This window comes from Hyperolius riggenbachi, chromosome 12 (genome assembly GCF_040937935.1).
Source record: "Hyperolius riggenbachi isolate aHypRig1 chromosome 12, aHypRig1.pri, whole genome shotgun sequence".
Taxonomy (NCBI): Eukaryota; Metazoa; Chordata; class Amphibia; order Anura; family Hyperoliidae; genus Hyperolius; species Hyperolius riggenbachi.
The window spans coordinates 86659526-86681253 of NC_090657.1; the positions used below are offsets into that span (position 1 = coordinate 86659526).

At 42.5% G+C, this 21728-nt stretch overlaps 1 protein-coding gene across 1 annotated transcript in view; it reads left to right on the plus strand.

Moving 5' to 3' along the window:
* The window catches only part of TUBG1 (tubulin gamma 1), a 48267-nt gene extending 34635 nt beyond the window's left edge, over window positions 1-13632 (plus strand). The window contains exons 9-11 of the mRNA XM_068263082.1: window positions 2678-2830; window positions 4027-4188; window positions 7761-13632. Coding sequence (XP_068119183.1) covers window positions 2678-2830; window positions 4027-4188; window positions 7761-7958 — 513 coding nt within the window. The 3' untranslated portion in view covers window positions 7959-13632. The remainder of the gene's footprint in view (window positions 1-2677; window positions 2831-4026; window positions 4189-7760) is intronic.
* The last annotated feature ends 8096 nt before the right edge of the window (window positions 13633-21728 follow it).

A 21728-nucleotide genomic window follows, 5' to 3' on the forward strand; every position in this document is an offset into this window, starting at 1 on the left:
ACTGCCCATAGGCTAAGGGCTCGTACAACATCAGCCTTTACCCGGTACTGCCCATAGGCTAGGGCCTCGTACAGCATCACCCTTCACCCGGTACTGCTCATAGGCTAAGGCCTTGTACAGCATCACCCTTTATCCAGTACTGCCCATAGGCTAAGGCCTCGTACAGCATCAACCTTCACCCGGTACTGCCCATAGGCTAAGGCCTAGTACAGCATCACCCTTTATCCGGTACTGCCCATAGGCTAAGGCCTCGTACAGCATCACCCTTCACCCGGTACTGCCCATAGGCTAAGGCCTCATTCACTCTGGGTGCGTTCAGAAATGTATTTAAGTGCATGATAAAAAAAAAAAAAAAAAAAAAAAAGCATGCATTGATGCGCATTTAAGAATGCTTTTCAGTGCATTGTGGTGCGCTTTTTTTAAGTGGACCCATGAATTTTACATGAGCTTAAACGCGTTCTTTGTTTATTTGTTCAATAAAGATTTTTCATTTGAAATTTTTTTTAATTAGGGTTAAAAAAACGCATCTCCAAAGCGCATTGCTATGCGCTTTTATACGCACCCATACTCTTGCATTGCTTGCGCTTCACAGCGCACCGCACAGAAATGCATGCAACACCATGTTTCTCAAAAGGACAGTAACAAAGCGCATAGATGACAAGGTGGTATATTAGTATCGATGGACAAAGCTGTCCCTAGCAAAGCGCACAGCCCAATGCTTTGTGAAAAGCGCACAGCAACGTCCCTAGTGTGAACGAGGCCAAACACTAAGAGGTTGAGTGTAAACAAGCCACACCCACTCCAGTAGCACTAGAGGGACTGCGCACAGGAGCAGCAGGAGAGATACTCCATTAGGCTCTGAAAGATAAATCGAATTTAAATCGAAAACGTGATCACCAAGATCACAATTTCGGAATCGTCAAAGCGGCAATTATCGCAATCACGTCATTTTCACATGGGGGAAGTTTGAAGAAGTGTGCTTGGCAAAACTCCGGGTTCCTGTATGTCACATGACATACAGGAAGTATTTTGTGAAGTATTTTGTGCATTAGAAGCTATGTCAAGAACTGATGCAGCTTGGGGGACAGAGGAGGCACAGAGAGACACAAAGAGAGAAAAAGCGGGCACAGAGACACAAAGGGGGCAAGAGAGAGACCCAGAGGAGGCTTAAAGAGGCAAAGGGGGCAAAAAGAGAGACAGAGGAGGGAACAACTAGGCAAAGAGGGGGAACAAAGCTTGATTGGAAGGAAACAGTGCATCGAATCGAAATCGCAATTTCAGACAGAAATCGCTCAATTCAATTTTTTCCTAAAATCGTTCAGGCCTAGACTCCATAGCTATATTCTGCAGTGAACAGTACATAGCTTGTGGCTGCAGCAAGGACAAGGGTGTTGGGTCAGATTTCTTCTGAAATCAATAAGGGGCAATGTGTGAAGGTGGTAAATGACCAACATTAGGTAGACGGTGTCCATTGTTTACACAGCCTAACTAGTATACGCCCAGCTTTATACCGTGTTTATTTTTGGTCGTAAGACACACTTTTTCTGCCTCAGGGTGGCGGGGGAGTTGAGTTACAGCTGCACATTGGGGAGAACACTAGCTGAAAACCACTGTTCCTGCGTTGCCGTGTCCTCACTCCCGCTATTGTCACCAGGAGCATACTGTGCAGGCACAAACCATACTGGGCCTGCGCAGTACGCTCCTCATGACAACAGCGGGAGAGAGGACACGGCAACGCAGGCGCAGTGGTTTTCAGACTTTAAAGTCTGAAATTCCAGAAGTGAACTGGAGGTGGGGCCAGAGCATCGGTGAGTGGTTGCGCGGGCACAGGATGTCTGCGGGGGACCATTAGAAGCTTCGGGTAAGTTCAACTCATTTTCCCCCGGTCCCCTACAGTATTCCTTTAAGGACCCCCGGATTTCATCACTTGATCTGTAGGTCATTTTCTCACCACTACTGACATGAGAAAGCATTAGTCATTTAGAAAGAAGCTGCACAAATTAGATGTACTGAGGAAAATCTTTGCTGCTCTCAGGGCTGGTGCACACCGAGCGGCTTTTTGGGCGTTTTCAGATCCGCTTGCAGCTGCGGATCTGCTTGGTCAATGTATCTCAATGGGGTGGTGCACACCAGAGCGGCAGGCGATTTGCAGAAACGAAAAATGCCTGGGTGAGGCATTTTTTGGATTTCGGATGCGTTTCTGCCTCAATGTTAAGTATAGGAAAAACGCAAACCGCTCTGAAAAACGGCACTTCAGAGCGGTTTTGCAGGCGTTTTTGTTACAGAAGCTGTTCAGTAACAGCTTTACTGTAACAATATATGAAATCTACTATACTGAAAACCGCAGCAGCAATCCGCAAAACGCTAGCAAAACGCCTCATAAAAATAAAAAAAAGCGTTTAAAAATCTGCTAGCATTTTGCGGATCTGCTAGCGGGTTTTGGTGTGCACCAGCCCTGAAAGAACGTGTCAAAATGAGTTGTAGTGCATTTACTTTTCATATTATTAGTGTTACCAAACCCCTTTACTTTGAATCTTTTGAGAATCTCTTTGCCACAACCTAAGATATAGTGTGTGCTGTGCTAAGATGCGATGTTTGCTGTGTCCTTTGCATGGTAGTGGTTATTAAATATATCTTTCATTATCGTTTTGTTGTCTGCCTTGTAACTAACACGTAGGTTGCAAGTGTACGAAAGACCACAGTGCTGGATGTTATGAGGAGGCTATTACAGCCCAAGAATGTGATGGTGTCCACAGGTCGAGACCGTCAGACTAATCACTGCTACATCGCAATACTAAACATCATCCAGGGAGAAGTTGATCCTACTCAGGTGAGTACATGGACAATGAGTAGAAATTGTGTACATCATAGTGATAACATGGTTCCGGGGCTCAAGGCTAGTTCAATAGTTTACTCCTCCTTCCCTAATCTTTACAGTACTGAACCAAGGACCCCCCCCCCCAAAAAAAAAAAAAAACTGAAGCCCATGATGGGTTAAATTACCTGTTCCTGAGTTAGATTTCTCCCCGTTCCCTGTACTCAAAGTATTCAGTGGGATCTCTGTCAAATACCAAAACCAGGAAATTCCCCCAAGCAGTCGAGCATTGCACAGGTGCAGTTCTGAACCATGCAAGCACAAGCAAAGCAAGTGCTTGCTACCGAGTGCTTTCTTTCAATGTGCAGCTTCAGTTCGAAACTTTTTCGTAATTGCATCGTTCGGGGGGAAACTTCTGTATGGCTGCGGTAATAAAAGGACTGGTCGGGACCCCAAGCAGCGCCAGCACAGTCAATGCCTGAATCGCACACCTGAAACAAGCACCTGCATGCTTGTTCAAGGTCTATAGCTCACTTCCGGTGTGCTTTAATCAACTAGGGACCAATAGCCTGTATTCTGCCCCATCCAACTGGCAGATCAATTCAGTTGACTATTGGGCAGATACCATGCAGTTGGCGGATGTGTACAATGTTCAAACGTCTTTGTTCCAGAGCATACTTGCGTATGAAATGTCAGTTGTACATGTGCATGCAGTATTCAAACAAGATAATAATCTGGACTATCTGTGTATGTGAGCATCATGTAAACAACTTGTCGTTTCTTTTTGACAGATAATTGTAGTTTGACATTTCTCACTTGTTCGCGCCACCTTAAATCTAGCATGTGTATGGAATTTTACTCTATGCCCAAACATACATGTTTATCATGCACAAATCTTATCTAGTATGGCTGTGCAGGTAATTGTAATAGGAATAGCTTTTTATACATGGGAATCTTTTCATTGCTGTCTGCCTGGAGTTCCGATAACCACAGATGGAGGCAACATGGCAGGACGTACACAGAGGACTCACTGACTTATGGGGAAACATGTACCTTCTGTTAGGAGAAATCCAGTGATGGCTTCCAAGCTAAAATCCAGTGATGGCTTCCAAGCTAAAATCCAGTGATGGCTTCCAAGCTAAAATTCACATAGAGCTATGCTTTGCCTTAAAAACGTTTTTATACCTACAAAGGATTGTTTCTTCTGATAGGTGCACAAGAGTCTACAGCGAATCAGAGAAAGGAAGCTTGCCAATTTTATCCCGTGGGGTCCTGCCAGTATACAAGTAGCCCTCTCAAGAAAATCTCCATACCTCCCATCTGCACATCGGGTCAGTGGACTGATGATGGCCAATCACACCAACATCTCATCGGTAAGTCAAGGGTAACGATTGTTTTAGTGTATGCTTTTTTTTTTCTCGGTATGCAATGGTAAAGAAGTGCTTGGTGCAGCTGGGAGCCTGTGAAGATAACCTAAGGTAGTCTGAAATAGTGATCAGTGGCATGAGTTGCAAAGAGAGGTAGTGAGGTTCAGCTTACCAAAAAAGCATTTTATTGCAACCTGGGCAGACACAGTGGCATAAGCAGTGAGGGTGACCAACAAGCCGACAGCTGTTTTGCGCTAGATGGGCTTCGTCAGAGGCTAAACTTTCGCCTCTGACAAAGCTCATCTAGCACGAAACAGCTGTCAGGCTTGTCGGTCACCCTCACTTGCTACCTCTCTTTGCTCTTCACTTGCATATGTAGGTTAGACCGAGGTTCTGAAAAATCAAGAGCCTATCTGGCCCATTAGAACATTGCATGAAGTCAAGCTTCACCACAGACTGCTGAAATTGTGGTAGGAAATGGGAAAGGTGTTAATTATACTCCATGGTTGTGGTCCAGAGAATGCCTTCTGTGAAATTCACCTCCCTGCATCTTCCTCTAAGCTAAGTATACACTGTGCCACTGGAATTTCAGTCACTTAAATTCCCAAGCTTGCAATCTTGGTGCCTATAAAAAAAAAAAAAAAAAGAGAGACCAGGAGCCAGAAGGTACCGTATCTCTAGGTCATATGCAGTAAGACAGAAATGTGGGTGTATAGTACTCACAAGGATGGGTTGCAGATCCAGCAACCACCGTATGCTGAGGCGCCTGCCTGTCCTGTTACTTCCTTACTGCATGACCCAGGTGGCACACATGTGCCAAGACGGACCTCTGAGCACTCTCTGCTGAAGACCAAGTAAGTAAATGGAGGACTCTACATGCTGACTTCACCTTAGTGGTTTACACCAAACTGCCCCTAGCACAGTCATAGTCCTCCTTTAGCCTATGGTCAGATTACCTACCAATATGCTCTTGAGAAATGAAAGGAAACCTTCACAAACCCATGAAGATTGTGTCCTAGTTAGAAATTGCACTCTGATTGCAATTTCACTTGCTAAAGAGTAAATATCCTTCTCCCTTACCTGAACTAGCTTTATGTGGACCCGAACTCACGCAAAGCACAGAAGGAAAACCTAGAGAAACCCACCCTGTGTGAATTTAGAGTTAAACCTGTAATTCCTCCTCTGTGACTAATCACCACTGTAATTTGATCTCTCAGCTGTGTCCGCTCAGGAATCTCATTTGCCACACAAAGCAGTTAATTTGCAAACCTAGGATGTTAAACCTATGTCTGCTTACATGAAAGCAGGAAGTAGACACATTGCAGATTTATTGCAGGATTTCTATCAGCTGTAACAAAGGAATGTTTTTATTTAGCGGTTATTATACTGTTGCTTGTATTTTAGAGCAGAGAGAAAGTTCTGCGTTCAGGTCCGCTTTAAGTTCATGGAGTCCTTTAGTGGCTATTGAAGTTTCAGTACGTTTCCAAAATGGTGCTTTTGTAAGGATTTGGTGCCAGTTTTTGGCCATCAGATGCTGACACAAGGTGGCGCTATTGGCTTACAAATTGCAGCCACAGCCTTTTCTGGTTGCTACAGCCTGGAAATGTCATTTTACAAATTGAGTAAAATAGCTGAGAAGCCATTCCTTACCGGAGCTGTTTACATGGTGCAATGCAGATACTGTATAAGCAGTTCTGGTAAATATTCTTTCCTGTTGCCTGCAGAAGGAATACTGTAAGCTGGTTGGACACTATGATAAATAGGTAGATAGATCAGCTTTTTGGCAGTGTCTAAAGGGCCCTTTTCTGCTAAAAATTGCAAATGTACACGTTTACACCAAGCAGTATAGTATAGGGGGGTTTCTTCTGAGTACCTAGTTGAGAAGTAGGGAGAGACCGGGAGCCCAATGGTGCAGTATCGTCAGGTATAGGGAGGATAAACATGTACAAATATATACTCACAAAGCTGGGTTGCAGTTCCTGCAACCACCGTATAGGCCTGCAGAGAATTAACGGTCTTGCTGGATACTGGATGGTCGCTTTTCTGTAGCAAGATAGACTTTCCAGAAAAACTGCAAAGCTATTACCTCCCAAAGGAGGTCTGATTGGTAATGGGTAGGATGGAGGCGCCCAATGTGTGTTCTATTTTAGCGTTTTCAAGTATAAATAATAAGAGAGGTCATTGCTTACCTCTCCAGAAGATGTAGGCAGCAGTTCAACTGGAAAAATGTTTTTATGCAAAAGCAATCTGACAACGTGTTTCACGGGTCATGGCCCGCTTCCTCAGGTCAATACATAATGCCTTGATAGCATAGGGCAGGGCTGCCCAATAGGTTGATCGCGATCTACCGGTAGATCGCGACCGCCTTCTCGGTAGATCGCGGCCTCTCGGCTGCGTCTCGTTAAATGTTGCGGCCAGCAGCTCATCATGTTTAACTGCTGGCCAATAAGGATGCAGGGGAGGAGAGGCGGCGTGGTCGCTACGTCATGGCTGGGGGCGGCGGCGGCGGGCAACCTGCAGGGCTTAGCATTTAAAACGTTGGTAGATCTCCTGGACTCGGCAAATTTTAAAGTAGCTCGCAAGCCGAAAAAGTGTGGGCACCCCTGGCATAGGGGATAGAGTATAGGCAGGGCCTTGTGATTTTTTTTTTTTTTTTTTTGCACCATTTTCATGCATTCATTCACATTTGCTCTGCTTGTGTTTTTTTTTTTTTTTTTTCTTTTTGATGGTTCTAGAAAAAAATAAACGGTTAAATTGCAAGAACATTGCTTAGCTCTGCATTTGATATGCAGTTTTTTTATACTACATTTCCACTTGCGGAAAAATTGGATTGCATCAGTGGGAAATGGGCACTGTGATTTTAATGATAGTTGTAAGACCTCACAATCAGCAAAGCAAGGGCGAATCCTGCGTGATCTGAACTTCAGATCTGAATGTGGTCAGTGGGCGGGAAAGGCCTTAAAGGCAACCTAAACTGAGAGGGATATGGATGTTTCCTTTTAAACAATACCAGTTGCCTGGCAGCCCCGTTGATCTCATTAGCTGCAGTAGTGGCTGAATCACATACCTAAAACAAGCATGCAGCTAATCTAATCTGACTGCAGTCAGAGCACCTGATCTGCATGCTTGTTGAGGGGCTGTGGCTGAAAGTATTAGAGACACAGGATCAGCAGGAATGTCAGGCAACTGGTATTATTTTAAAAGGAAAAATCCATATCCTTCTCAGTTTAGGTTCCCTTTAAAGTGACAATGACATGGGGAAAAAAAACTTATGTTATAATGAATTGTATGTGTAGTACGGATAATTAATAGAACATTAGTAGTAAAGAAAATAATAACATAAATATTTGCAATTTACAAACACTCTGTATTTTAAACTATGAAATCGAGCAGAGCTAATGACCCTTTGATCTCCCCTGCAGTAAAACCTTATTTGAAGCCACCTCTCACTGTTAGCTTGATGCTTCAGAAAAAGTGGAAGAGCTCAGAGCTTTAAACAAGCATTTGTTATTGGTTTCCTGTATGTTTCTCCCAGTTAGAAGTGTATGTTGACCTACCATCATCTCTCTTCCTGACAGCTCTTTGAGAGGACATGCCGGCAGTACGACAAGCTGCGCAAGAGGGAGGCTTTCCTGGAGCAGTTCCGCAAGGAGGACATGTTCAAGGACAACTTTGATGAGCTGGATAACTCGAGAGAGATAGTTCAGCAGCTGATAGACGAGTATCACGCTGCCACCCGTCCAGACTACATTTCATGGGGTACGCAGGATAAGTGAGAACAGCAGCAAGAAGAGGCAAGCATGACAACACCAGGACAATAGCTATACCAATGCAAGGAGGACCAATCTACCCCAATCCAAATAAACTTGCCTTGGCTGTCCAGGAGGGCAGCACGACCAGGTCACAGTGCTGCAGAGGACCCAGAAGGCATTGCGGCTTGTCACTGTTGCCCGTGCTGCTGATGGCTCCATGTTTTTAGCTGTGTGATGAAGCTGTTTGCTTGTTCACTAGATAATAATTTATCTTCAGTTATCCAGGCGGACCTTCTTCTCTCGCAGGAGGTTCAGGTTTCACTGCTAAACCAGATGGACTATGATGACCAGGGTATTCACACTTAGTTTAATTTATAAACTTAGAACTGTCTAGGTCTCTGGATCAGTGTGAAATGCTGCAACAGTGTATAGTACCTCTGTAAAGTCTCCCTTCACTGGCGCCAGCTGAAAAATGTAACCTAGGGAGCTAAGGCATGCACAAACCCTAAGGCCTAGTGTACACGACATTGTATTCGCTGGCATTAACATGAGCTCAGACTGAATGTAAATGTCTATGTACACCTAGATAAACAGACTTCAAGCTGCATTAACTAGCAGACCTACTGCACCAAACTAATGACATCTGAAGTCAAAGGTCTGTGACCTCTAACCCTAAAGCTGCAACTAAATGTCTGGGGCTCAGGACGTGGACCTAAATGCAGTACACTTCACTATGCTTGTCTCACCCTGATCCAGAGATGTGTTTATGCTGACATTTTCCTTAAAGCTGCACTGCAGGCACATAGTTGCACTCTAAGCTGCTTCCTTTTAGAAGATTGCTTCTTCCCAGGCAGTCCTGTGTTCAGATAATTTTAACACAACACCCCAAGCCTGCTAAATTAAGGAGCCTTAAGCATTTTTTTTGTAGTAGTACTAAAAAAAAAGCCTCCTTCTCCCCTCCACATTGATAAAGCACTTGGAGAAGTACAATTAGAATGTTTCAAAATAGAACGCCTTTCCAAATCCACTTGCCAATGGTCAAAAATGAACGCTATAATTCAATACAATAACATTTGCAAAGCGTTTTTCTCCCATAGCACTCAAAGCACATGGCTATGTCTCAGATCAATACAGGGTTGCAGGCTGGACTGTGTTACAGAGGAAATAGTCAGGTCTTCATAAATGCCAGACTAAACGGGTAGCTTTTCAGGTTGGACTTAAATGCTTCCAGGGATGGAGATGTTCTGATTGGGTGTGGCAGGGAGTTCCATAGTCTAGGGGCAGCATGACCGAAGGCTCTGTCTCCAAAGGTTTTGAGGTGGACTCTTCAGGTGACCAAGTTTAGAGCCTTTTGATCTAAGATTGTGGTGGGTGTGATGCAGTTGAAACAAGTCCTCCAGGCATCCAGGGCCCAGATTGTGCAAGTATTTGAATGTCGGTAAGCCACCTCATGACAGCAAGGAGAATATAAAAATCATTCCATAGGTTTGCTATATAATCCAGTGGTTATGTTTCTGGGTTTCAAGTGATTGCATCTGCCTCTCATAAGTGTTTACACATGCAGAGATCGAATGCCAATATCTTCTGTTTAAGAGGCAAAACTCGGTGATCTCACTATCCACTGCAGTTCAAGGTAGACATTTTCCCTCTTTTGTCCACTATTTTTTTCTTTCTCTTCCCTTTCCAATCACTGGTGTTTTTGAGAATAAGTGACATGGCCGATCACCTATGGGGACACAGATGGAAATATAAAACCTTTTTAGTAGAGTTGAAAAGAATTAGACTCTCCAATTGAGAAAGTTCATCATAATCTTGTCTCAGTAATTAGCACTGGGAAGGGAGGGGGATCTCTACAGGGATACAGACCACAATAAAATCCTGACCAATGCTTTAGCTCTTGCCTTTGCCATCCCAAACATGAAACCTGTTTTTTCCCCCTAGATCTCAATTTTAGGCTGACTTCACTTTGTAAAGCACCCAAGCCTTACTGGTTCCCATTGCTGCCCCTCCCTGAAATCAGCTGAATGTAAAGCCCTGTTCAGCTGCAATAAATAAAGGCACTTCTAATGGCTGTATACGTAACGCATCAGATCCTTTTTTTTACTGAATGCCTAGCAGGATTAGAGGGTCACCTGTTTTTTTGCCTGTAGTTCAGTTTTAAGAAATAGGACTTTGTTGAGATGATATCGTTATGAGTTGTCTTTGGGTGAGATGGTGTTGCATTTCTCTGGCTATATTGATACCGGAATAAACCCAAAACTGAAGAAGGCAATTTCAAATAACAGGCGATTATGAACCACACACAGAAGCAAAATGTTGGGCAAATAAGATGTTTCATGGGCCAACTTTTAGTACAGCTTACTTCCTCTCCTATCTGGATTCAGCAGCTGGGCGAGGCCTTCTGTTGTGAACATGTGACGCGCCAAAAAGGAAGAACAATAGGTCCAAGAGCATTTCACAGGATTCCTGCAGTATAGTAGAATCCACAGACAAACGCCACAAGGGTTTCCCGAACATGGAAAAATACATTTCCAAAGGTAATACTTATGATTTACTCAGAACAGCATAGTTGCTTATATATTCTGCCTTGTTCAGTTTTGGGGTTTAGTTGGCCTTTAAGGGCATGGGTGGTCACAAAGCACATGTGCCTCTCTGCTGTGGACTGTTGCAGTGCAAGCAGGGAGTGGAATAGGTCATGTATACGCTACTGTTACTCTAATCAGAAATGCTACTGCACTTTTGGTACTCTATGGCAAATCTGCTATAATTCTTCACACTCCAGTGAGAAAGTTGCCTTGCCGATGGTGCCATTCAAGGCTCAGTGAACTCTAATAACAGTGTGACCTTGACCCAACATTTCCTCCTCCTCCTGCTGTGGCTGTTCGGAGATCACTGCAGAGGGACATGGGCACTGGGTATGTATCTGTGTACCGCTGTCCTAACCTGTAGGGAACTTTGACTTCCTTTCTGTTTCAGTCCCTCGTGTCTAATACATGCATCCAGGAATGACGACGTAGCATACGGAGTATGTAGAACCACTGTAACCTAGAAAATAGCCTGTGCCTCCCTCTGCAATACGCTGACATAGCACATGCACAGCAGGCTACCTTTTTCTGTACAAATACAACCATTTTTTATTTTTAGACTGTTTGCACAAACATCATTTTAGTAATGTAGTGATGGTAGCATTTATATGTAGCTGTCAATTGCAACCAAAAAGAGAGCAGTTTCTAGCAGCTTTAAGTGGGTTAAACTTTGTTTTATAAACCGTTATTAAGGCCAGTAATTCTGCCATTTTGGTTCACCTTTGTTTTTTAAAATTGCATTTCATAGGAATACATTTATTTAAGTAGAGTACATTTAAAACTCTCTTGCAAAAAGGCTTTGCTTTTTCCAATATAAAAAGCTAATATTTGAATTACAGCAGATCACAGGTAGCGAGATCCTAACCGCTGACAGCCAGCATCCTTCTTGCATGCTTCTCTCTTTTCAGCAGTTGGCCAGGTCTCATGATGTCACAGTGACACACTCCACCACAGGTAAGAAAAAGGGAGGAAACCGTAAATGGATAGGCTGTTATGCACTATGTAGGCCTGTGGTGCTGTGGAGAAAAATTGACAAGGGACACGAGAGCCCAATATGGTGTAGTAAATTATACATAGGGTAATTAGAGTGTAATTTTGTGATGAAAATACTCACAAAGGTGGGTTACCTCCAAGGCAACCACTTGGAAGGCAGGTGGAGAGATTAGACCTGTCCCCACTCAGGGTGAAAAGTCGCTCTCTGTAGTGTAGAAAATGGGGATGATGCCCCTTCACCCAGTGTGGCTTTTAAGGATTGAGATATAACAGAGGCCTCAGCATAGAGTAAAATAGGTTAAAACCAGGCTAAAAGGGAGGTAGTGGTGGACTCCTCCAGGAAGTCAGACTTAAAGCAGACCCAAACCAAACATTTTTTTTAAATTCAAAATATTTAGTTGCACCAGTCCGACACATACAAAGATAAATAAACACTCATTCAAAATTATGAGCATTTCAGTGCATGCTTTTCACCCTTCTCTTTTCATAACTAGAGTTATACATGTGGCAGCCATTACTTCTGAGCTTAGTAGGAGGTTTTAGATAATGGGTGTGTATGTCATCAGCTACCCTCCCTCACGGTAGCGTCGTCTATGTTAAAATCTCACACAAGCTGAGATCACCTCCCCTGTGACATCAGTAGCAGCCTGTGGTTTTTTTTTAATTTTATTTTTTTATCTTTTCCACCAGTCTGCCGGATTCTGTCCCGGCACTATAAAATGAAGGGAGGGATTCCTCCAATAAATGTAAAATATTTTATATTTGTCGTCATGCAGCTGAAAAAAGGCTACTATTTATTATTATAAGTTAGAAAATAGATTTCATTTCTTAAATCTTGTATTTTTAGTTTGGGTCCACTTTAATTGGACGAATACCAAAACACAGCTTTCATTTTCATAAAAACCTCCAAATTGTGACACGTTTCACAGGCAACCTGCTTCCTCAGGCAAATTGAATGGAGTTTCTGTATTCAAGTCCGTCCAAACTTGGCGCCTCTTAAGGAGGCGTGTCACAATTTGGAGTTATTTTAATGAAAATAAAAGCTGTGTTTTGATATTAGACCTATCAAGTCTGACTTCATGGAGGCGAGTCCACCACTTCCTCCCTTTTAACCTGCTTTTAACCTATTTTAGTGTACGCTGTTATATTGTTCATCTCAGTGCTGTGAAAGTTTAACTGATGTTTACAGTTAGGATCTGGCGCTTGTGATCTATAGTAGCTGCAGGTTTACAATTTAATATCTTATTGCACTTTTTTATAGATTCACTTTCATGAAATGCAATTATAGAAAATGAGAGAAAACTAGGGCTTTAAAGTGTACTTTTTGTTGGCAAGAAAGCAGGACGTTTATAGGCAAATCACCACAAGGCAGTAAAAAACCCGCATACTTGACAAATAAAAGTAATTTTTATATCCATGGCCCCTCCCACTGTTTCCGCCTGTGTAGGAGTATGGATATTTTAAGTGTGCTCCCCCTTCTGGATGACCCAATTTGTATGAAACTCGGTAAAGGAACTGCAGTGTCCTCCCCAAATTTTTTTTTCAGCCGGGTGCCATGAAAAAGTAGCCGGTGGAAAGTGATGAAAGCATGCAGGGCCGGAGCTTCTGTGCACAACTCTGCTTACAGCATAGGAGGTGGTGAGCTGATGACAGCCGGGTGCTCACCAAAAAAAGCTGGGTGGAGCACCCGACCAAAAGAGCCTGGGGAGAACACTGAAAATGGGCCCTCCCCCCTTATCTTCCTCTCAAGGTTATGGAGAGAAGTGATCACTAGTGGTGATCGTAATCTGATAATTACGATTACGCTGAATTTTGCATCATTTTTTGTTATTATGGCCATTCCTAATTACGGTTTGGACATGCAGTTGATTTTGCGTAATCCATCCGTAATTTTGTGAAATTCCGCACAATTTTGTTTTGCATAATTGTGTACTGAGTTTAGTGGTTAACAGCAAACCCCCCCCATATATCCTGTCATCACCAAAATTGCTATGTATGTTAAGGGGAATATTGGGAACAGGTCATAAAAATCATTTTTCAAAAAGACTTTTTAAAAAACCTTTTTCCTTTTGCATTTTACAAAATCCATTATTCTCAAAAACTACATGTTCTCTTTTTTTTTTTTTTTTTTTTTTTAAAAGTTGCCGTGTTCCCATTATTCCCCGTATGTAGCAATTTTGTAGATCAGGCATGGGCAAACTTGGCCCTCCAGCTGTTAAGGAACTACAAGTCCCACAATGCATTTGCCTTTGTGTCATGACTGTGGCTGTAAGATTCCTGCAATGCATTGTGGGACTTGTAGTTCCTTAACAGCTGGAGGGCCAAGTTTGCCCATGCCTGTTGTAGATGATAGCATTTATGGCGGCTTTGCTATTAACCGCACAAGTCGGCACGAAATGTCACATAATTCCGCTAAATTACGTATGGATTACGTTTACATGCAAAATTATGAATTTTCCCAAAATGTTGCATGAATATTTTGCATCTTGATTGTGAATTACAATGCAAAATTATGATTATGTGAAATTTGTGCTCATCACTAGTGATCACTGAATATTTACGCAGAGTTCTCCTATGCTAGGTTTTCCTCCAGGACATTAATCCCATACATCCAGTCTACCAATAATTCATCTTTTGGGATTTTTTTTCCCCACAAGTCTCAAAGATTTAAAATGACCTTGTAGCCCTAGGATTAGCATCTACTCCCTCCAGAATAGAGGCTGGTTTTAGAGAAAAGCATGCCATTTTCCAGAACAACTACCTATCACTTAAAGGGACACTTAAGACAACCTAAAAAATTAGTTTTACTCACCTGGGGCTTTCACCAGCCCCCTGCATCTGTCCGGTGCTCACACGGTCTCGCTCGTATGCTCCTGGCCCCGCCGGCAGCCACTTCCGTTTTCGGTGACAGGCCTGGGAACGCGAGTAATTCTTCGCGTTCCGGGCCGCAATAGCGGTCTCTACACCGCGTTCCCTGGCCTGTCGCCGAAAACAGAAGTGGCTGCCGACGGGGGTCAGGGGGATCCTAGCGAGACCGTGTGGGCACCGGACAGCTGCAGGGGGCTGGTGGAAGGCCCAGGTGAGTAAATTTTTTTAGGTTGCCTTAAGTGACTCTTTAAAGGTGGCCATACACGATACACTAAAATGATCCAATTTCACGGCAAATTCGATAAATTTGGTCGGATCTCCCCCCCCCCCCCCCTTTTCTTTTTTCATTCAACTAAAAAATCTGATCGGATTTCCAGTTTTTTTTTCAAATTTTTATCGATCCGGAATCCTGGACAATTTTCTTCAATTTTTGTAAAGATTGGATGGTGAGAGTTAAATTGTCAATTAATATATACACACCCTAGCAATTCTGTTTCCAATCATTATTATCATAATTGGGGAAAGATTGAACATATGTGTGTGGTGCATTGGTCATCTTTTTGAAATGTTACAATCGGTCAGAAAAGTGTATTGCAATTTTTAAATTTAACAGATATACAACAAATTGTATGGTGTGTGGCCACCATAACAGTGACTTCTGTTTGATCGAGAATGTATTAGCACTCACCAATAAATGGTGATAAGCGGCTATAAGCCCTGTGGGTTGGAAGTACTGAAATACATTAACAAAGTAACCCCATGAAATTGAGTTATTACTGCCAATAAGTAGAATCTGACAGGCGGTCTTTAATCCCAGCAGTTTAGTGTGTTCTATGAAGAATGATTTTCATTTCATTGTTGTGGTTTCCTATTGACTATTGCTACTTGCACCATTACTATAGAACGTCATGAGTTTACTTATTATGTGACCAGATATTTGAATGTTTGAGACACTTGAACATCCTGTCAGCTTCACACCTTTCAGAAGGGAGGTTCTCAGGAGTCTGTATATTGTCAGGTGTGGTACAGAAACCTGGAGCTGATATTTAGTAAGGAGAATATATAGTAAACGATATATACAACATATATATATATTTGTATGTAAAGCTTGTGTATTTGCGGTCTGCCTGGAAAGAGCTGTATTTTCACTCTGTCTTTACTCTGTAACTGTAGAATTTTTCTTAATAAATAAAGTTCAAAAGAACATCTTTGTTTTTTAGCTTCTTGGGCTTCTGACCTAAACTTCATTATGATTTAGTATTTTATATAGTGCTGACATCTTCCACAGTGCTGTACAGAGTAATATATAGTCTTGCCACTTAACTGTCCCTCAGAGGAGCTCACAATCGAATCCCTATCATAGTAATATGTCTATGCACTGTATGTATCGTAGTCTAGGGCCAATTAAGGGGGAAGTAAATTAACCTATCTGTTTTTTGTGAGGAACCTGGAATTCCAGAAAGAAACTCACATGGACACTGGAGGATACACAAACTCTGTGCAGATAGTGCCCTGGCAGAGAAGGCGAGAGTGCTAACCACTACGCCACCGTGCTGCCCTTCTCTGAGATTTATTCCATACTAAATCTCTGCTAGCCTGTTAATAATATTTACCTATCGTATTTTTTTGGACTATAAGACACTCCTGGACCATAAGAAGCACCTAGGTTTAGAGGACAAAGACCAGGAGAAAAAAAAAAATATACTAAACCTGGTGCATCCATGGTGAAGCAGTGGATTATGCCCCCTTGTACCTCTTGTGTCTCCCGGTGTCCTCCTCTGTCCCCCTTGTGTCCCCATGTGTCTGCATTCTAGGCCCCTTGTGTCCTCTATGCCCCTTTCTGTCCTTTTGTCCCCCTGTGACCTCCTCTGCATGGGCACAGTACAGGGAGTCCCCAACATTGTGGCGGGTTGGAGGTTCGTCAAGAACTTGCTGCAGTTGTACTATAAGTCGCCGTGACTTTTCCCCCACCACTTTTGGGCAAGAAAAAGTGAGTCGTATAGTCTGAAAAATACTGTAATTTCGATATCCACATGAGGCACTGTTGGGGGCACCTGTTCAGGCTAAGAGACGGCACACTTCAGCGCAGTGAACGGCTTAGACTGCGCATCTGTGTGAGTCTCTTAATAGGTGCCCCCAGCAGTGCCTGCGCAGATGGGACTCTGAAGGTCCCCTCCGCAGGGTTCCAGTGTGTAATGTGGTGACATCATCTGTCAATATGACGGGCGCTCCTGCTGAATCTACGAGTGGCTGTGTCAGCGCTCATTTGGAGCAGCCGATCAAGGCAGGGGTCAGAGCAGTTTACATACTTTGAAACTGCCATTTGTACACCCCTATTCAGGTTAGTTTGTCCCACGTCGCCGTTGCTAATACAGTGGGGGGGATTGAATGAATAATATAAGATTTTATTACTCATGCTACACATTATAAAAAAATAAATGCTTGTTACCTCTAATCTTATTACACCAGCACTTAAGGTAACTATTTGAAAAAAAACAAAAACATTTGTGACACCCATTCGTCCATTAAATAATTATTGTTCAATGCAGCACACTACTTGGTTGGGGGTAAGAGTTCATCCTTGTTTTTGTACAAATATTTTTGCACTGTTGATATACAGTAGGTTGGTTTATGAACTACATAGTGGGTTTCTCACTAGTCTGTGGGTATTTTATATATAGAGTACAAGATTGTTGTATACTAGTAGACCCAAGCCCGTTTAAAAATGGGCTCTAGGTCTTTTTTTTACCGCAGCCGCCAGTCACTGCGCATGCGCGCGCCCGCCACACGTGCCTGCCGCGCGCACATGCAACTGCCCACCCACCTAACTGGCTCCCTGGTCCCTCCAGCTGTCCATTACTGTGCACATGCACAGTAACAAAATAACAGGGACGCTGAGTAAACTGCTGGACGCAGCGACACAGCATCATTATTATATAGGATACTACCGTCCTCAGTCACCACTCTTTTTAATTGTAGTTTGTGATTTTAAATTGAATGGCTTACATCCGGAGATAACATTATGCATGAATTAAACAGCCAATTTTTTTTTCTTTTCTTTTGTGTATGGAAACGTATTTACTTATATATTGCACCTGTAAAAACAGGAACGCAATGGAGGGGAAAAATCGCATTGCACGTTATGCGTGTGTGACATATTGTGAAGCATGCATGTCATGTAACGCACTACATGCTCTGTGTTGGGATACCGGAGTCCGTTGGATCATACAGGATGCTTTCTGAACGTTGCATAGACTTATAATTGTAGTGCATTACAGCTTGTTAAAGAGACACAAGCGGAAAAAAAAATGTTGATTTGTATGTGTAGTACAGATAAGAAATAAAACATTAGGAGTAGACACATAAGTCTAATATTGTTTCCAGTACAGGAAGAGTTAAGAAATGACTTTCTTCTGAAGCTAGTTATCTCAACTGTCAGTCACTGTATTCTTTTTCTCTGCAGAGAACAGGTCAAAAGTTCATTGGCCTACTCTCTAAAATTATTTGAATGCTGAGTAGTGTGTAAACTGCAAATATTAGAGAATGATGCAATGTTATAAAAAAAAAACAAACCTATATAACTGAAAATAAAAATATATTTTCTTTCCTACTAATGTTCTAGTAATTATCCGTACTATATCAGAAAAAAAAATTCCGCTTCAGTGTCTCTTTAAGTAAGGCTCCATTTCTTCACACCACCCCACTCTGAAAGTAACAAACGGGTAAGTTTTATTCTTCCATACACGCACCAGATAACTTTGTCTACACTTGATTTGTACATTTATAGGCCAAAATTCTCTAAGCTTATCTCCTGTCTTTTAATAATGATTCTGAGCTGGTTTTACTGTTATCACCATGGTGATAAATTATTTGCTATTCACAAAGTCGATCCTTAAATTAAGGACTATGGCTCATATGCAATTAACTTTTTCTCCTGAATTTTCTCCTAGGTGATCTTTTTAAACTTGTCAATAAAATGCCTTTTAGGCCACCAGAAAGCAACAAAATACTCAAAATAATTTTGATAGTACTTTTTCACTTATTTTTGGTACTTTTTTAGTTGCTGGAAAGTTATTTTAATTTGAAGATGAAAATTTATCTCCTAGGAGATTCCTAAAGTTAACGATTGAATCCTTAAATCAACAACTAAATCCTAAACTTAAATACAGGATGTTTATTCACAGAGAGGGATGTGAGTGCTAACAGCTCTAAAGTGTGTGGGGAATTATCCCCTGGCCTCAGCTTGTACATATAGCCGTGAGGCTATGCTACATAATTTGTACTGAAAGTATTTTAATTGTTTGTTGCAAATTATGCACTACGGCACTTTATAATTGTCCCCTGATGAAGCCCCCAGAGTTTATAGGGGTGAAACATGTTGGGCTAGGTGGAGAGTGATGATTAAGTGTTATTTATATGCATTCAGTTTAGAGAGGTTAAAGGCCAACTGTGGCGAGAGAGACATGGAGGCTGCCATATTTATTCCCTTTTAAGCAATACCAGTTGCCTGGCAGCCCTGCTAATCCTCTGCCTCTATAACTTTTAGCTATAGACCCTGAACACGCATGCAGCAGATCAGGTGTTTCTGACATTGTTGTCAGGTCTGAAAAGATTAACTGTATGCTTGTTTCTGGTGTGAATGATTCACACACTACTGCAGGCAAATAGACGAGCAGGACAGCCTGGCTACTGGTACTGGTTAAAAGTAAGTATGGCAGCCTCCAAATCCCTCTCACTTCAGTTGTCCTTTAAGAGAGGACCAACATCCCTATAATATAGAGGAGCTACGGTATAGGCTACCAATAGGGTGGTCAGAATTTTTGATCTCTCACCTTTTTCTCCATGTCAAAAGTTTGCACAGGCAGTACAGTCCTCATCTGTTTTTAGTGATGCATTAAACGTGAAGTTTTATCCTGAATTATCTCCCAAAACAAGCATAAAATGTTTTCTGATTTAAATCAGTATAGTGGTTTAAGTTTTCACTTGCCTTATTATCGCTAGCTTGATCTTGGTGAATTGTGGCAATTTTTCTTCTGGGTTTCAGATGACTAAGTTTCAGTTATGAGTGTGTAGGTTATCTTCACTGCCCAAGTTACTCAGCACTTAAAAGGAACCAGAGACAGCCAGAGACGGAAAATGAAAAAAGATCTTATACAGAATCTTCTCAAAAAATTAGCATATTGTGATAAAGTTCATTATTTTCTGTAATGTACTGATAAACATTAGACTTTCATATATTTTAGATTCATTACACACAACTGGAATAGTTCAAGCCTTTTATTGTTTTTCTTATTGATGATTTTGGCATACAGTGCATGAAAACCCAAATTTCCTATCTCAAAAAATTAGCATATTTCATCCGACCAATAAAAGAAAAGTGTATTTAAAACAAAAAAGTCAACCTTCAAATAATTATGTTCAGTTATGCACTCAATACTTGGTCGGGAATCCTTTTGCAGAAATTACTGCTTCAATGTGGCGTGGCATGGAGGCAATCAGCCTGTGGCACTGCTCAGGTGTTATGGAGGCCCAGGATGCTTCTATAGCGGCCTTAAGCTCATCCAGAGTGTTGGGTCTTGCGTCTCTCAACTTTCTCTTCACAATATCCCAGAGATTCTCTATGGGGTTCAGGTCAGGAGAGTTGGCAGGCCAATTGAGCACAGTAATACCATGGTCAGTAAACCATTTACCAGTGGTTTTGACACTGTGAGCAGGTGCCAGGTCATGCTGAAAAATGAAATCTTCATCTCCATAAAGCTTTTCAGCAGATGGAAGCATGAACCCACTTTTGAACCAGAAACAGCGGCAGAAGCGCCTGACCTGGGCTACAGAGAAGCAGCACTGGACTGTTGCTCAGTGGTCCAAAGTACTTTTTTCGGATGAAAGCAACTTTTACATGTCATTCGGAGATCAAGGTGCCAGAGTCTGGAGGAAGACTGGGGAGAGGGAAATGCCAAAATGCCTCAAGTCCAGTGTCAAGTACCCACAGTCAGTGATGGTCTGGGGTGCCATGTCAGCTGCTGGTGTTGGTCCACTGTGTTTTATCAAGGGCAGGGTCAATTCAGCTAGCTATCAGGAGATTTTGGAGCACTTCATGCTTTCATCTGCTGAAAAGCTTTATGGAGATGAAGAGTTCATTTTTCAGCACGACCTGGCACCTGCTCACAGTGCCAAAACCACTGGTAAATGGTTTACTGACCATGGTATTACTGTCCTCAATTGGCCTGCCAACTCTCCTGACCTGAACCCTATAGAGAATCTGTGGGATATTGTGAAGGTAAAGTTGAGACACAAGACCCAACACTCTGGATGAGCTTAAGGCCACTTTCGAAGCATCCTGGGCCTCCATAACACCTGAGCAGTGCCACAGGCTGATTGCCTCAATGCCACGCCGCATTGAAGCAGTCATTTCTGCAAAAGGATTCCCGACCAAGTATTGAGTGCATAACTGAACATAATTATTTGAAGGTTGACTTTTTTTTTTGTTTTTAAAACACTTTTCTTTTATTGGTCGGATGAAATATGCTAATTTTTTGAGATAGGAAATTTGGGTTTTCATGAGCTGTATGCCAAAATCATCAATAAGAAAAACAATAAAAGGCTTGAGCTACTTCAGTTGTGTGTAATGAATCTAAAATATATGAAAGTCTAATGTTTATCAGTAGATTACAGAAAATAATGAACTTTATCACAATATGCTAATTTGTTTGAGAAGATTCTGTACATACCTGGGGCTTCCTCCAGCCCCATTAGCATGGATTGTTCCCACGCCGCCGTCTTCCACTGCCTCTATTGCCGCTACCAGGTCCCGTCACTTCCGCGGGATGCGGCCAGTTGTACGCATCCACAGGGACTCCCTCCGTCTCGCCAGTGCCTGCTTTATGCATGTGCCTGACTGGCGGAAGTGACGGGACCTGGTACCGGCTATAGAGGCAGCGGAAGACGGCGGCGTGGGAGCAATCCAAGCTGATTGATTGGATGGAAATCTATTAGGTCGTTCGTCTCTGGTTCTTTTTAAACTCTTCATCCTTCACACATTTCTGTTCTTGCCTAGATCTTGAGGGATGTGCTGTCAGTCTCTGCAATGTGCGGGTCATATGAAGAAGGGTGGAAAGGAGTTGGTGTTTGAAAGTGGATCTGGCTATATAGTGAAGAGGAGTTAGTACAGCTTCCATTGCCTATCATGTATTCTAGCAATGCAAGAGGAGCGAGTGGGTTCAGCTTCTGGCTCAGATCTTCCAGGAGATCTTGGCTCTCCCGCTTGATGTGTGCCAATGAATGAGATTTGGGGTTGGATGTCCTCCAGGCTATCGCTGTCACACCGATATATCTCCTTCCTCTGGCCTGT